Here is a 17,126-nt window from a genome sequence, read left to right as displayed (position 1 = left end):
GATGGCTGGCTTGGTGGCATGGGGGCCAAGGCTTAGGCTAACTTTGTGGGGTATGGGCTGGCCTCTGTATGCTAGTCAGTCATGGGCCAGGGCCAGAAGCTAATGGGCAGGCACAGCTCCAGCCCCCTTCCCAGGTTCTGTGCTAAGGTGGTGATGATGCAGAAATCTTTGTATTTAGTGGGGAGAGTCCTCTCCATTCCTAGTTCCCTGCACGGAGGCCCCTAACGTGTCTCGCGGAGGGAAGTTGCATGGGGTGGGTGCCTGGAGCAATCGTGCTGGAGTCCCTGGCAGCCCCGCGGGAGTCTCCTTCCTCCAGGGCACTGTAACCAGGATGGCATCTGGGAGCGCCGAGATGACGAACCATTTCCTTCCCGCAGCCACCCCCACACTTCTGGGAGGGAGACTCTGCCGCTCTGAGTGATCATGGAAGGGGAAGTGGGTGGTGCCAGAGCATCTGAAGTGGGCACCTCGGGCCTCCTGGCCCCAGTGAGGCTTGGCTTTCCCCTTGCGTCACTGGCATCTGATAGGTGTCTGACGCGGCAGGCTTTTCTGTGTGGGTGCCAGGCTGGCTCCCCATTCGTTCTCTCTGGGAGTGACCAGGCTTATTCTCTTTAGACAGGGAAGAACGGTTAGTTGTAGCATTTTGGTCAGAGTGTTGTCCCCATTGTGCAGTTCCAGCCATCCTCTGCCTCGGAACTACCTGGACCTGACTTCCTACAGGGCCTGACCCAGGCAGCTGTGCTCCCTTGTTTCCTTCTGGACCTCACATCCCAGTGTCCTCTCAGACAGCTGGCTTCTGTAGACAGTCCTATGGTAAGGGTGACAGCTCTCATTCCTGGCCTTATCACTCCACCAGGCACACCCAGAGAGGGTGATTATTGCTCCTGCTACCAACTTAGAAGGTGCTGGCTTTGGCCGCAGGGGTTCTGTTTGGAGTTGTCTTCTGAAACAGAGGGTGGTAGGGCTAGAGGGGAGGCTACCAAGGCAGAGGTACGACAGTCATCATAGCTGCTGGACCCTCTTAATGGGAAGGGGGGCTTAGATTCATGGATTTTTCCAGAGCGGGCAGAGATACTTGTATCAGCTGCCTTATTTCATAGAAGAGGAAACAGACCCAGAGGACCTAAATAACTGACTTAGGTATAGAGCCAGGTCCACCGCCTATCTGCAGGCCTCTTTCCAGGGCCCAGAAATGGCTTCACCATTAATCTGTTTAAGTGGGGACAGGATGCAGGCAGACAGCTCTGATTGCTTTGCTTTTCTTAAAAAAGAAAAATGACAACAAAACTCGTCACAGTCAAGCCCAGGACTGTCCACTGGCAGTGTGTCATGAAGTGGTTTGACCACTGAAATCCTGTACTTCAGACTTCCCGCCAGCCCTCGACCATGTTTCCCTTTTTACTTCAACAAACATTTCTTGAGCATCTTTTGTGGACCAGGTATTATGCAAGGTGAACAAAAGGATGCTTAGACATGGGCCCTTTAGCCAGAGGACTTTGGTTGCTTTAAGGGAGAGCAACCCATCTCTAACCAGGTTGGTGTACCAGAACTCAGGCAGGGTAAAACAGAGGAGTATGGTCTCAGGGACTCAAAGGCTGAGACTTTCCTTCTCTGCCTCTTGCACCTGCTTTGTGCTTATTAGCTTTATGCTGTCAAACCTTCAACACAAGATGGGAACAATGGCAGCCCAGAGCTTTGAGACCCACTCTCCTCCCAGCATCCTTGTAGGTAAATTCCAGGAAGCTCTCTTACTGATCCAGTTTGGGTCAGGGAGGAGTTACTAGGATTAGCAGTTCCCACTGCAGACAGGATGGGTACGGGGAGGAGCTACTTGAGAGAAGGTGAGTGCTATCCCCTAAAGAAGGGGGGCTTGCAGGCAAATCCTAGCATTCGTTGCTCACCTACCCTACTGTTTGTTCTTGCAGCCTTCAGGGAGGGGTGCTAGAAGGCTTTGTGCCCAGTCCCTTCTCACAGTTGATGGAATTCAGCCAGATACCAGGAGGAAGTAGTACTGGTCAGGTCAGTTTAGCTTGGGGTCCAAAAACCTTGTAGGGGTTACTTCAAGCTTTTCTTTTTCTTTCTTTCTTTCTTTCTTTTTTTTTTTTTTTTTAAAATGGAGCCCTGTCTTTGGGGAATTCAAGTGTTCTACTTTCAGAGCATCTTGCTTTTTTTTCCTGAGATTGGATTGGGAGCCACCTCAAGGAGGAGGTAGTAGCTTCACCCTTGTGGGCACCTGCTTGGTTCTCACCTGAGTGTCCCTCAGAGGAAAGGAGAACTGAGCTTCTGGGAGTGTTATCTACAAGACCACTAGCCCTCCTGTAGCCTCTCAGGGCCTCAGTTTCCTCAACCTTCAGATGGGGTTTATGGTACCTTCTGATTATTTTGGAGACTCAGTATTTTTTAAGGTTAACCTTAGAGCTATTTGACAAGACCTTCTAACTGATCCCCCCTTACTTGGTAGAGAAGGGAACCAAGGTCCAAGGAGGCAAGTGACTGCCCAGGGCCTGCCGTCTTGGAAGGACAAGGCTGTATCCAGGACCAGCCTGCAGAAGCCCTTCAGGCCACACTTCTGCCCTGGTACCCAGGGCTACAGTGTCTCTTCCTGACAGGCCACATGCCTTCTGTAGGACCCTAGCTTGAGACTGACAACAGACTCTCTGCAGAATGTACAACTGAAATCAGGCCGTAGCCTTTTGTTTTTTCTCCTGTCTGCCTGATTCCTCAAGATCAGCAGTGGTAGTACTAACTTCTCTCTGCCATACAGCCTCTCAAGGCCTGGGGAGAGGATTCATTGCAAGTGGGGTAACTTAATCCATCGAGAGTAACTTCGTGCCCTTTAACATCTCCTCATCTATTTTGGGCTTCTGGTGCCGTTCTCTGTGTTTGTTCTGCCTTTTCTAGTCTTTGACTGGCCTGAATTTTTCTCCCAAAGGGAAAACAGAAAGCCATTGTATCAGGACAACACAGTAGGAAAATCCTCCAGTGACTTCATTTTAAATTTTCTGTCTATACCACTGTTTGTTTAGTGAGTGTTCCCCATCTCAGCCTTGAGCATCTGGGATGAGCCACAGTCTTGCACTGGCCTTGTATAGCCACCCACCTGCTCTGACTTAACGTGTCTGAAAGGCCTGCTCCTTCTTTTAGTAGGCAGTACCACCATCCACCCATTTGTCCCAGACAGAACCTGAGCAGCATCCTTGTCTGCTCTCAGACCAGCAGCACGCGCATCCAGTGGGTCCTGTTGACTCTGCTCTGACTCTTTGTAAGTCTCTCAGCTCCAGCCCCACTGGTCGTCTTTTCCTGTTTCTCAGATATGGTGAGCTCATTCCCTTTGCCCCCAAAGTTCTTTTTCGGATTCTCTCGTTAAGCACACCTCCGTGTAAGGGTCAGAGCTTGGCAAGGTCTAACTTGACTACACTATCGCCATCCCCACTCCCGTTTCTAGCCCATCACCTGGCTTTGTTTCCTTCAGAGCAGATTGTGTCTATCAGGTGTTTTCTTGTTTGCTTGTTGGTTTACTTACATATTATGTCTTCTCGGGGTACCTGGGTGGCTCAGTGGGTTAAAGCCTCTGCCTTTGGCTCAGGTCATGATCCCAGCGTCCTGGGATCAAGCCCCACATTGGGCTCTCTGCTCAGCAGGGAGTCTGCTTCCCTTCCTCTCTCTCTGCCTGCCTCTCTGCCTACTTGTGATCTCTTTCTGTCAAATAAATAAATAAAATCTTTAAAAATATATATATTATGTCTTCTCTGTTGCATTCACACCTCCCCCCACCCCTAATTTATCAGCCCCATGAAGTAGGCAGGCCTTTGTTAGTCGTCTAAGTGGATTGGTTGCTTGTCCTTTCCAGAGGATGGAAAGGTAGCATGATGGCCCTAAGCCAAGCCAATGCCACAGCCACTGTTACTAAATGAAGTGATTAACATTCCATTTTTCACCCCAAGCTAGCTTTCACACACACACATTTGTACCTTCTCCTCACATACAGGCTCTTAATTGTGTTTGGAAAAAACATTGGTTATAAAATCATGGCTTCAACTGAAGATACATTATAGCTCTGTATTTTTCTTGCAAAAGCTTTTAACTTCATAGCACTCTGATGAGCAAGAGACAAAGAGCTGAGGTGTTTATTTTTTACACTGATCATTCCTGATGTCATCAGGGTGGCGTTCTTTTCAGAGGCCCTAGAGAAGAAAATATGTTTCCTTGCCTTTTCTGGCTTCTGGTGTCCACCTGAATTTCTTAACATGTGTCCCCATCTCTCCATCTTCAAAGTCAGCAGCATAGCATCTAACGGTCTCTGCTTTCACATCAGCTTTTCTTTTCTTTTCTTTTTTAGATTTTTATTTATTTATTTGACAGAGAGCGTGAGAGAAACACAAGCAGGGGCAGTGGGAGAGGGAAAAGCAGGCTTCCCACCGAGTAGGGAGGCCGACTCGGGGCTCAGTCCCAGGATCCTGGGATCATCACCTGAGCTGAAGGCAGATACTTAATGGCTGAGCCACCCAGGCACCCCCACATCACCTTTCCTGAGTAGACCCTCTTGCCTCCTTCTTACAGGGACCCTTGTGATTACATTGTTTCCCCATCCAGGTAATACAGGACAGTCCAGTCTCCCATTTCAAGAGCCTTATCTTAATCACTTTTTCCTCCCTTAATCTCTTCTGCAAAATCTTCAATAGCATATTCACAGGTTCTGGGATTAGGACATGGACATTTTTGGGAAGCTTTATTCAGTGTACCATGGGGACTCTAAATTTTCTTCCTTTGGGTAAATCTATATAATTGATAAATCATTTGGGAATTAGAAACAAACAGGAAAACTTACATATTTTCCAGACAGCCTGAGGTGATTCTTGAATTGATTCTAACTAAATACTTTTTTTTTAATTGAGCTCTTCGTGTTTTTAAAATTTAAAATCCGTATTTATAGCTTGATGGTAGTTTTGTCAAAATAATTACATAGTTTATTTTTTAAGAAAAGCTTTCAAAATACTTAAATTTCTATTTTAGCCCTTTGGAAATGTAAGCATCTGTTGTTTTGGTGATAGTTATTGAGCTCCCATACATGGAGACAAAAATATCTCCCACTTATCCTTGAGTCATTTGGCTTAACCATTAAGGAAATAGTTCTGGGTGATTTTACTACTTTTGATAAATCAAATGGCCACATTAAAAAAAAATACATTTATTTATTTATTTTAGAGAGAGAGTACATGGAGGGTAGGGTCAGAGGAATCGGGAGAGAATCCCAAGCAGACTCCCTGATGATTATAGAGGCTAGCCTGGGGCTTGATCTCATGACTTTGAGATCATGACCCCAGCTGAAACCAGAAACCAAGTCAGATGCTCCCCAACTGAGCCACCCCGGCGCCCCCAAATGGCCACATTTTTATTAGGATTTCTGGAGTACTTACTGCTTTAATCTGAAAAAGCTAAAACAAAGAAAATCTTGTAGTTCAAGTTTTCTATCTTCTAGACAGAAAATCTGCATACAAAATCTGTCCGGTGGGGGCATCCTTGTGTGAGAGAAAAATGGGCTAGAACTGGTCATTGCACGTGAACACACAGATGTGTGTGTGTGTGTGTGTGTGTACATACATGTACTACTTCTCAGACTCCTGATGGGCTAGGCCTGGAAGAAATGGTGATGAGATCATATGGCCCATGCCCCAGGGACCTCCTGTCTTGGCCAGAGAGGATAGTTAGGGGGCATTGTCAGGAACAGTGACTGGTGACTTGAAAGGTTCAGTAGGAATCAGGATTGATCAGGGATGTGAGCAGTGTGCTGGGGGAGAGGGGGCCAAGTAATGTTCTGGAAAACTTGAAGGGGCAGGCTTTAGAGTTGGATCATGATGAACTGGTACAAAGGGAGGACCCAGTGAACATCAACAGCTGTGGGCAGAGTTCTGAGAGGACCCACAGGACAGCAAGCTGCTCTCCCTAAGGATTCTTGCGGAGGGCTAGAATGGGCAGTGGCTTTCCTCGACAGTATTCCCCCCCCAACCACCTGGCCTCAGGAGGTGGTGAGTGGTGAGCTTGGCTTTAGGGAAAGCTTTGCTGCTCAAGCACCATTGAGAGCCACACTTCTGTCCCTGGCATCCCAGGCCCCTGGAGCGGAAGTCTGGGTTTCTTGCAGCGGTAGGGTACTTAGCAGAACAGCCTGTCCTAGGGGATTCCATGCTGAGAATTTAGGCCTGTGGCCTAAAGTGAAGGGCTCCTATCTTTCTGTCTGGATCATATGCATGTTCTTTGTATGTGAGAAGTGTGACTTCTTGGTTTGGAACCCTTTTCCAGTGGGCACTGGGTGGAAATGTGTGTTCTGGTCTGCTGGCTGTGGCTGCCTGGTGAGGTGGAAAGGTGGGGACACCCTGGAGAGCCAAGACAGGCAGCTGCAGCCTTCAGGCAGGAGGCACCAGTGCCTCTGTCTTCTTCTAGGGCTGAGATCTGGCCCTTCCCCATTTCTGGCCTGGAGGCCTCCTGAGTCACTGCAAGTCAGAGATCTGAGGTCCACAGAGCCCTAAAACCAGTGCATCTAACCACTGTCTTCTGTGGAGGGTCTGGGGCTTGGGGACGATTTTACTGCCCCGGTGGTTACCACACCAAATGAGATAGGATCCATGACAGGGAAGACGTGGGTTTTGGAACCTGAAGGTTTGGGTGCAAATCCCAGCTCAGTCATTTCTCAGCATTGTGGGCTGGTGAGCAAGGCCCCCGGTCTCGAAGTGGAAGTGGCAGTACCTGTTGTGACAAATACGCAGCGTTATTGCCACATTCTCCTCACAGGTTGCCCCAGTGTGGTCAGTTACTGTGTTGCATGTGGGGAGCGCCCATGCTCCATCGGAAGGATCCAGGGAGGATGGCTGTGACTGGTATGGCGTGTGGATGAGGATCCTGAGGCAGGGGAAGCTGGAGGGCAGGCCTGGGGCCCTAAGCACAGTCTGAGCCAGACCTGGAGGGATAATTGTCACTTTGCTGTTCAGCTGGACCCCCTTCCTTGGTGGCCTTCTGTAGTTGCAGGTGCTGCTGCAGAGCCTTATGGCCTCCTGTATGGAGGCCCGAGGAGAGCCATTGCCTCTGGTAGCCTCATCAGCCAGCTCTTGGGCAGGAATGGGCATCGCTGTGCCCCAGAAGAGTGCTTCCCTGAAGTCAGATGATCTATGAACCCACCAGCAATGGAAAGACTCCTTTCACGCCTGGGCCTGTTGATGCCCAGAATAGCACTTTGTCCCCTGAGCTTTGTCCCCTATCTCCAGTATCTCTGAAGAATGGGAAATGTGGGAACAGAGCCTGGCTCTAGGCATTGCACCTTCTAAAGCCAGCCCTGGGAAGTTCTCAAGATAGTTTCCTTGTGATGTGGTAGAAAGCTATTGGGAGGGGAGCAGCAGGTCTCTGAGTCCTGTACTCAGTAGTGAGAGCCATTCAGCTTTGATGTGTTCCCCACTGTGGGTTCTGGGGAAGCTTTGTTTAACCAGAGGGTTCCTGGCTGAAAAGAAATGAAAGCTCAGGGTCCACAAGGCTTGAGATGGATAATATGATTAGGAGAAGCAACTTGTCCTTGAGCCCAGCAGTACAAATGCAGGGCAGAGTTTGGGCTCCGCAGCCTGATCAGTTCCGCCTCTCCATCCATGCCCTCTGTCTCCTTTGCCAACTATTGTCCTTGTCATCCATCTGCTTCACCCCCATACCTCTGTTTACAGTCTGCCCACATCCCGCTGTCCTTGCCCTAACCTCCCCTTCCCCACCACACACATCTGCACATACTGAAAATGTTTGAGCCCTGCCTTCCTTTCTCAGCTACTCAGATCCTCAACCTCTCTGCCTTTCTGGAGAGAGCTTCCCTTCCGGCGGAGAACTTCTACCCACGTCACTTGGGAAGGGAGGGGTATGTTTAAGCATGTTCACATAGGCATGCTGCTCAGACCCGAAGGAGGCAGCAAAGACTGGGAAAGCTATTTGAAGGGGCTGCTTTGGGAAGTAGACCTGCTTGCCAGCCTGTCAGGCTCGCCTACCCTGTGCAGGTCCTGGCTTGCCATAGCCCTGTGGGCTCTACTCCTTTTCCTTAGCCAAGCAGGCAGGCAGGCCCTCTGCAGCCCACACCCTCTGGTGCCATCTGTGCCCATGCCTTTACCTTCCCGGAGTGACCTTTTCCACTCTTTTCCCTGTACAAAACTGTGGTATACTTCAGAGGTCTCACTTTTGCTCTCCCTAGTTCTACTCAACATGTACGGAGGCCCTAGTCAGTGCAGTAAGCCAGGAAAAAGAAATAGAAGACATGCAGAGTAGATGGGAAGAATGCAACTGTCTTTATTCTCAGACAATATATTTAAAAATCCCAAAGAATCTTCATAAAAGCTGCCAGAACTAATTGGTGTGTTTAACAGGGTTGCAGGAGACCAGGTGAATATATAAAAAGTCAATATATGTGTGTATATGTTTAATAGCTTTATCAAAATAAGATTTACATGCTATAAAAACCACTCATCTAAAGTATACACATCAGTGATTTTTAGCATGTTCACAGCTGTGCAACCATCATCTTCATCTAATTTTAGAACGTTTTGTCACTCCAAAAGAAACCTTGATCCTATACTCCCATCGCAAAATCAATTATATTTTGATGTAATAGCAAAAAACAATTGGAAATTGAAATTTTAAAATAACACTTAGAATAGCATGAAAAATAGAGTAGGGAAAAATTGGTCAAAACCTTGTTGAGAGAAATTAAAGACCTAAATAAGAGGAGAGATATGCCATGTTCAGAAATTGAAATAATCATTATTATTAAGCTATCTATTCTCTCCAAATTGATCTATAGATTCAACCCAATCCCAATCAAAATCCCAGCAGTCCTTTGAAAAATACTGTTAAGGGGTTCCTGAGTGGCTCAGTGGGTTAAGCCTCTGCTTTCAGCTCAGGTCATGATCTCAGGGTCCTGGGATTGAGCCCTGCATCGAGCTCTCTGCTCAGCAGGGATCCTGCTTCCTCTCTCTCTGCCTGTCTCTCTGCCTACTTGTGATCTCTGTCTGTCAAATAAATAAATAAAATCTTTAAAAAAAAAAAAGAAAAGAAAAGAAAAATACGGTTAAAAAAATGAATAGACACACCACACCCTGGGAAAAAATATTTGTGAAACACATAAAAGGATTTGTATTCAGACTATATCTAGAATCCTTAAAGCTTCATAAGACACACAGCCCAATTTTAAAAACTGGTTAAAGGGGCGCTTGGGCGGCTCAGTCAGTTAAGTGTCTGCCTCCGGTTCAGATAGTGATCCTGGGGATCCTGGGATTGAGCCCTTTAACTGGCTCCCTGCTCATCAGGGAGTCTGCTTCTCCTTCGGCCCTTCCCCCATCTCTTTTTTCATAAATAAATAAAATCTTTTTTTAAAACCTGTTTAAGGGATGCCTGGGTGGCTCAGTTGGTTAAGCAGCTGCCTTCGGCTCAGGTCATGATTCCAGTGTCCTGGGATTGAGTCCCACATCGGGCTCCTTGCTTGGCAAGGAGCCTGCTTCTCCCTCTGCCTCTGCCTGTCACTCTCTCTGCCTGTGCTCGCTCCCGCTTCTCTCTCTATGACAAATAAATAAAATCTTTAAAAGAATGATAATAAATAAAATAAAACCTGTTTAAAAAGAAAAACCTGGTTAAAAATTTGCATAGTTCAATAGTTTTTCTAACAAATTGATGATTCAGTGTATGAAAAGATGCTCAAAAGATCCTTGGTAATTGGGGAAATGCACAGTAAAGCTGCAATGACATTGAAACTACTAATAACCTACTAAAATGGCTAAAAGAGTAAGAAAAAAACCCCCACCATCTGACCATAACAGGTGTTTGTGAGAAAGTGGGCCTTATACATTGCTGTGAGAATGCAAATAGTACAACCACGTAGGAAAAAATTTGGCAGTTTGTTATCAAGTTAAACATACACTTATTTTATGAGCCAGCAATACCACCTCTAAGTATTTATTCAAGAGAAATGAAAACATATGTCCACGCAAAGGCCGTATGTAAGTATTTATTGGCTTTATTCACAATGGCCAAAGATCAAAACAGCTCAAATGTCATCAACTAATGAATGGATAAACTGTGTCATATCCATATAATGGAGGACTACATCAGCAATAAAAAGAAACAAAATACTGGTACACCTAAACAATGTGGGTGAATCTCAAATGTGTTGTGCTAAGAGAAAGAAGTCAGACACAGGACCCTCTGTGTTCTGTGATTTCATTTCTGTGACATCCTGGAAAAGGTGAAACTTTAGGAACAAATCGGATCAGGGTTGCCAGGGACTGGGGCTGGTGGAGTGGGGCTGACTGCAAAGAGGCATGAGGGAACTTCTTGGAACAACGGTAATTTCTATGTCTTGATCATGGTGGTAACACTTGTTAAAACTTGCTGAACTGTCCATTAAAAAGGGAGAATCTTATTACATGTAAATTATACTTCAGTTAAAAAATATGTTTAAAAACCCCTCAAAGGTCAGTTTAAGCCCCTCTCCTTCATAATATTTTCCCTGACCGCTTCCTTGTCATACACATGGCCTTCTGGTAAGTCCCTTCCAGGTCACTCATGGTTTTGGTTCTTGTTAACCACAGCTTGGGCCCCTTGATTGCTTCAGCTCCTCAAGTGCGTTGATGTGCTGGACTCCCTGCTCCTTGGGCGTAGCCCTACCCCTGTCCACAGCCGGCTCTGAGAGGCCAGGAGTACTGACTGAGGTGGTAGCAGGCTGGGGACGGGAGCTCAGACCCAGGTGGTGTGTCTGGCTGACTCAACTACCTCCACTCACCTGTTGTTCTTCTCTTCCTCCACAGGTTGGGATAAACATTCCTATGGTTACCATGGCGATGATGGGCACTCATTCTGCTCCTCTGGCACTGGCCAGCCCTATGGTCCCACATTCACCACAGGAGATGTGATTGGCTGCTGTGTCAACCTCATCAACAGCACCTGCTTCTACACCAAGAATGGCCACAGCCTTGGTGGGTGCCTAGGGGACCTTAGAGGCTATACCCCATAGAGCCACATTGATTGGTGAGCGGCCCACAGGCAGGCTGGAACACCGGAGCAGGGTCACTGATCCTCTGCCGAGCTCTGGGGAACTGCAGCCGTTTCCAGGCATTGGAGCCTTGTGAAGTGAAGGGAAGGTAGCGGAGGTGCTTCTTTTGTTAATCCATCCATTTAGCAGTATTTGTCAAGCCTAGGGTTGGTGCTGAGAAAAGACCAGGGTCATGGTCATGCCTCAGCCTGTGTGACACTTGGTGGAGTTGGATTTGGCCTTGGTAAGAAGTATATACCCGCCGGTGGTAGTGGTTTGCATGTGGGTGGCCTGGGTCCTGACTTTGGCTGGCCCTTCCAACGTGCAGGATGCTGGTTGCTATGGAGCAACAAGAGGTCTGCTCTCGTATGAGAGGTAAACAGACAGGCTGGAGTCATATGGGGCCAGGTCTTTTCTGGCCTTTTCATAGGTTAACAGATAGCAACCTGGACAGAGTTCTATTTGAAAGGGTCCTTCGGGGTCACCTGGGTGGCTCAGTCGTTAAGTGTCTGTCTTTATCAGGTCATGATCCCAGGGTCCTGGGATTGGGTCCCCCATTGGGCTCCCTGCTCAGCAGAAAACCTGCTTCTCCCTCTCCCATTCCCCTTGCTTCCGTTCCCTCTCTTGCTGTGTCTCTTTCTGTCAAATGAATATATAATATCTTAAAATAAAATAAAAGGTCCTTCAATGTAACTGCAAAGGAGAGACTGACAGGAGTGAGGGAGGGCCTGGGGAAGAGGGAGATAACCTAAGGCAAGGTCGTGGTGATTGGTTCAGGCCATGGGGAACAAGCCTGACAAAGGCCAGGGTGGCCCAGGAGGGTTTAGTGACAGATGGGGTGCACTAGCAAGAAGAGAGGATGGGAAAGAGGCTGGATAGTGGTGCTGTTAGCCAGGATCAGGAAGCCGGGAGGAGCAGCAGTCAGTGGGGAGTGATGGGGGCCCTGAAGGATCTCTTGGAAGAGCAACCCTGTACGTGTGGAGAGATTTAGGATAAGAGCCTGGGAGATAGGGAGACATTGGTTATTGTGGTGTCTTGCCTTACTGGGGCTGACTGGTATTTGGTATTTGACTCTTGAGTGAGAAGAGCCCTTGGCCAAAATGGCCCTGAGGTAGTGCCTAACTGCTGGGCCTGCCTGTTTGGATTTGCAGAGGTCTCTGATCTGGCAGAATCCTACCAGCTAGGCTGGCCACAGACCTTGCAAGAAAAGGGAATTGGATATTTTACTTAGAACGTAACTTGTAGGGGTGCATGGGTGGCTCAGTTGTTTAGTGTCTGCCTTCGGCTCGGGTCGTGATCCCACGGTCCTTGGTATCGAGCCCTGCATCGGGCTCCCTGCTAGGTGGGAAGCCTCGTTCTCCCTCTCCCACGTTCCCTGCTTGTGTTCCCTCTATCACTGTCTCTCTCTGTCTAATAAATAAATAAAATCTTAAAAAAAAGGAACCTAACTTTTAGGAAGCCTACATCCCCTGGCTTGAGGGGCAGTAAGAAGGTGGCAGAGATGACTTCTGTGTGGGTTCTCCATGAGATGAACCTCAGCTGAATTAGGCTGCATGAGTGGGAATTGGGTTTGCTGGTGGCTGGGACCGAGAGGCCAGGAGTCAGCATTTCTTTTCTTTCTTTCTTTTTTTAAAGATCTTATTTATTTATTTGTTTGTTTGTTTGTTTGTTTGTTTTAAAGATTTTATTTATTTATTTGACAGAGAGAGAGATCACAAGCAGGCAGAGAGGCAGGCAGAGAGAGAGGAGGAAGCAGGCTCCCTGCTGAGCAGAGAGCCCGATGCGGGGCTCGATCCCAGGACCCCGAGATCATGACCTGAGCCGAAGGCAGCGGCTTAACCACTGAGCCACCCAGGCGCCCCTATTTGTTTGTTTTTAAGATTTTTATTTATTTATTTGACAGACAGAGATCACAAGTAGGCAGAGAGACAGGCAGAGAGAGAGAGGGGGAAGCAGGCTCCCCGCTGAGCAGAGAGCCCGATGTGGGGCTCGATCCCAGGACCCCGAGATCATGACCCGAGCTGAAGGCAGAAGCCCAAACCACTGAGCCACCCAGGCGCCCCCTTATTTATTTATTAGACAGAAAGAAAGTGAGAAATGGAACACAAGCATAGGGAGTGGGAGAAGGAGAAGCAGGCCCCTTGCTGAGCCTGACATGGGGCTCGATCCCAGGACCCTAGGATCATGACCCTAGCCAAAGGCAGACACCAATGACTGAGCCACCCAGGCATTCCAGGAGTCAGAATTCCTCAACAGGACAGTCAGATGCCACTGCCCATAGTGGGCAGCCAAGAGCATAGCATAAACCCTGCAGAGGTGACACAGGTGCACATCCGGAGACATCCTCTGAAATCTGTAGCCACCTGGCTGTAGTTGGTGGTGGCACCCAGCTGGTGAGCTGGCAGCTAAGGACAGGGTCTCAAGATGGCTTCTTACACCCACTTTGCTCTCTGACTCCGGCTGTTTCCTGGCTCTTGTTCTGCTGTTAGAGTCCCAGGGGCTTCAGTTGTGGCCTCTTTACCCATGTCCCTCTTCCCCTGTCCCAGTCTCAGTCTTTCCTCTGTGCTCTGGATACTTGCCTTTGTCACATCCCTCCAGGTTGTCCACATTTGCCTGGTACAGGGCAATGGGATGAAGTCCGGGGCATACCCTGCTGTCTTCTCTCCACCTTCATCTCTCTCATCTGGGCCCTGTGGGCATGCCAAGCCCCCAGGCTCTTTGTCAGTCAGGTACCTAGGTCTGTAAGGAGCTCTCAGACACCTTTATGCCAGCCCAAACCCTCACATTGTTTTTAAACTCTTATCTCCCACTTCCACCTGTTTTATAGACCTCATGCAAGATCTCACTCATTTAGGAGGATATTGCTTCTTTTTCCAACCTGTCAGGATCGTCTGTGATCTTGCTTGTTCTTTCTCAAATATTTGATAGCCTTGTCAGCACTGTACTAACCTAAAATTTGATAAACATGTTTATGTATGTTTTCATCAAGGTCTTGAAAAAATAACAAGGCTGAGATCTGAGTTCTTCAGGGTGTAGCTATTTAAGAATCACTTAATTATGTTCATTTGAAAGTCTTGTTTTTCTGTCTTGGCCACAACGATATTACTGAGACCTTACTGAAAAATGTATGGCCTGTCCCCTGCATTTTCTAGATCACAGAATTTAATGGAAGGGCAATGAACTTGGATTAATAGACTACTTGGTGAATCTTCTAATGACCTTGTTTCCTTTCCATAAGCCAGCTTATCAGTAATGTGCTTTAGAATCTCACCTGGGATCAGTCACTGCTTTTTAATCTTCAGAACCCGAACCCTTACCTTCTCCCCTTTAGAGAAGTAGAAGTATGTTTCCTCCCTCTGACCTCCCCCATTCCTTTGCTTTCTTTGCTCCATCATTCCTCTGTCATGGCGTTTGCCCTTGTGTCAGTGGTCAGTTGTTTGTGTCATTGTTAGTTGCATGGAGCCGGCAACACTTTGAGGTCCTGGCTCTTGGGAAGTCTTAGCAGATACTTAATGGAAGGATGAATGAGCAAATGAATGGAGACAGGAAATGATGTCTCACCTACAAGGGGTCCACACATTTACAGTCATTTTTATACATCCATGTGCTCTTAGAGGCTTTATACCCTCAGCCTCATTAACCCCTGACCTATGTCTCTTTGGCTCAGAGCACTTCTTATCAGCAAGTTTGAATGTTCTGTTTGTATCCTGGATCTTTGCCTGACTTTTTCCCAGATCTCTCCACATTGGCCTTGTGGAGGCTCCCAGAGACCTGCAGGTCTGGGGGAGCCATGTTGTCCTTGTCCGGCGCAATAGGGGGTGGAGTAACCTCTATCCTCATCTTCCTGGAAGCACCTCAAGGCCTTGTCCTTCCTGAGTGCCATTGTGAGGTAGAGCTAGGCACGCCAGGCTGGGTCTTCCCCTGCCCAGAAGTGTGGCACTTTCCTCACCCTGTGGCACAACTGCAGCCAGCTTGTACTAAAACCTCACAGTTTTGGAAGCAGTTCTTATAGAGGTATCTCAGTTTCTCCTTTCTTTCTTGAAGTGTCAGGATTAGTGTTACCCCCTTATTTCAGATGGGCTTGGAAAGATTGGGTCAATTGCCACGGTCACACTGCAGATACTGATGGAGTCTGGACCTCCTTCTGCCGGGGCCCGTGGGTCTTCTGCATGAGCAGAGAGTATAGCAGCTGCAGCCTGGCCACACTGAGCTCTGCACGGGCAGCTCCTGTGCAGACCTGGAGGGTGGACGTTGAGGTCTTCTCCTGGATGCAGAGGGGCTTCCAGCCTCCGCTCTGCCAGCTCTGTGACTGCCACTCTGCATGTGGGGCTGAGAAGTGGCTTCAGGCAGGCAGATCGTGGGGTTTGTGCACTTCCCTCACTCAGGAGCAAAATAGCCTGGCAAAGAATGTCAGCAGTTACTCTGCACGTTGGTTTTTTCTTTTGTAAACTAATGTTCAAGACTGTATACGCCTTCTAAGCTTGTTCTGAGGATGAAATGGTTCCTTGGGAGGTCCTGAGCCCAGGACCCAGCATAGAGCAGGCACAGGGTATGTGCCAGCTGCCTGACAGGATTCTGGCCTCGGGTTCACTGGGAGACCTACCATGAAACCCTCACCTGTTCCTCTCTCTTGCTGGGTTTCGGTTTCTCTTCTGGGCAGGAGTTAGGGAAGCTGACTGGGACCTCTAAGGAGTGGCTTGGAAACTTCTCAGTCCAAAAGCTCAGGAGCTTCTAGAAGATATAAGAATTTTCAGAAAATGGAAGGGCTGTGAGTCCTTGGAAGGCTCAGCTTTCTCCGTGAGCCATTGCTCGATCTATAGAACACGAATGCTCTGGTGGATAATTTGAGGTGCCTGTTCTGCTCACATATTTGGGCAGCTTTTCTCATCTCTCACTTCCAGCTCAAGGCTGAAGAACCTGGAAGCAGCCCCCTCCTTTGGCAGAAGGGTCAGAGGGTACACAGGCCCCTGTTAACCTAGGATTTGTCACCTTGAAAGCTCTGGAGACTCTGGATGGGTGTTGGCTGGAGATGGGCAGCTGCCACCCTCCCTGTGTCCACTTCTTTGTCAGCCTAGAGATGATGTTGGAGCCTCGGGCTAGGAAAGAGTCCAGGCGTACCGCTTCTGCTAGTTTTATGACTGTTGGCAAATCATTTCACCTCTGAGGCTTACTTTCCTCATCTGTAAAATGGGGATAAGAACGCCTGTTCCCCAGAGCTGGTATACAGATCAGATGCAGTGATGGATGGAAAAGGGCTTGGCGTATACAGTAAATCTCCGTCAATAACTGTTGGATCAAAAGAAGGATCAGGCCTGCGGAGGCCTCAGGGTACATTATTTGGGTTTAGTCCTTCCTGGCAGGCTTTTTCCCTGAGAGAGTGGAAGATGTGTGGGCAAATATTCAAGTATTTGACTTTACTTCCAGCAAGGCCACCCAGCAAAGGGAATGCCAGGGTCTAAACCTACCAGGCCCCAGCACCTGCTTGGCCTCTACTGTAGGAGAGATGTGTGCTGACCAGCCCCTCCCCAGGCATTGTGATGGACCCTCTGCGGTCCCACAGATGCATAGGAGACCAAGTGGCCTCATTTCTGTTCTTTCCTTCTGCAGGTATAGCCTTCACAGACCTCCCGGTAAGTACTATTGGTGGGTCTCCTCCCTCTGGGCTCTTGGGCGCTGACTGGGATGGAGCATGGTGGAACCTGCAAGTGCAGGGTGTGGAGCCTGGCCCTTTCCCCAAACAGGGATGTATGCTGTGCTGTCAGCTTGAGAGTACCAGTAGGGGTATCTCGTGGCCTTCCTCTCTCTCCAGCAGCAAGGCCTGCTCTTCCTCCATGACTCTTAGCAGGTGACAGTGATTTGTGGCATTTCCAAAGGCAGCTGGGGGGATGGTTTGGGTGGAGATGAGGGTAGCTCCATGGCTCAGCTGGTCTGGGCCAGTTCTGTGTGCCTTACAGCCAGTGGACTGGTGTATATAGAGCATCGTTCTCAACTGTTAGGGAGCCCGGTCCTGGTGACTGCTCATCAGTGATTCCTAAGGAAGGCTGCTATCCTAGGGAACTAGGTCTGCTACCACACAGGGTATGCG

At 48.4% G+C, this 17,126-nt stretch overlaps 1 protein-coding gene across 3 annotated transcripts in view; it reads left to right on the top strand.

Annotated features, from left to right (window-relative positions):
* Nucleotides 1-17,126, top strand: part of RANBP10 (RAN binding protein 10) — a 69,560-nt gene that overhangs the window by 40,270 nt on the left and 12,164 nt on the right. For all 3 annotated transcript variants that reach the window (XM_032323574.1, XM_032323575.1, XM_032323576.1), the window contains 2 exons: nucleotides 10,818-10,985; nucleotides 16,649-16,671. In XM_032323574.1, coding sequence (XP_032179465.1) covers nucleotides 10,818-10,985; nucleotides 16,649-16,671 — 191 coding nt within the window. The remainder of the gene's footprint in view (nucleotides 1-10,817; nucleotides 10,986-16,648; nucleotides 16,672-17,126) is intronic.

Source organism: Mustela erminea, chromosome 19 (genome assembly GCF_009829155.1).
Source record: "Mustela erminea isolate mMusErm1 chromosome 19, mMusErm1.Pri, whole genome shotgun sequence".
In the NCBI taxonomy this organism is placed as follows: Eukaryota; Metazoa; Chordata; class Mammalia; order Carnivora; family Mustelidae; genus Mustela; species Mustela erminea.
This window is presented reverse-complemented; position numbering and strand designations above follow the sequence as displayed.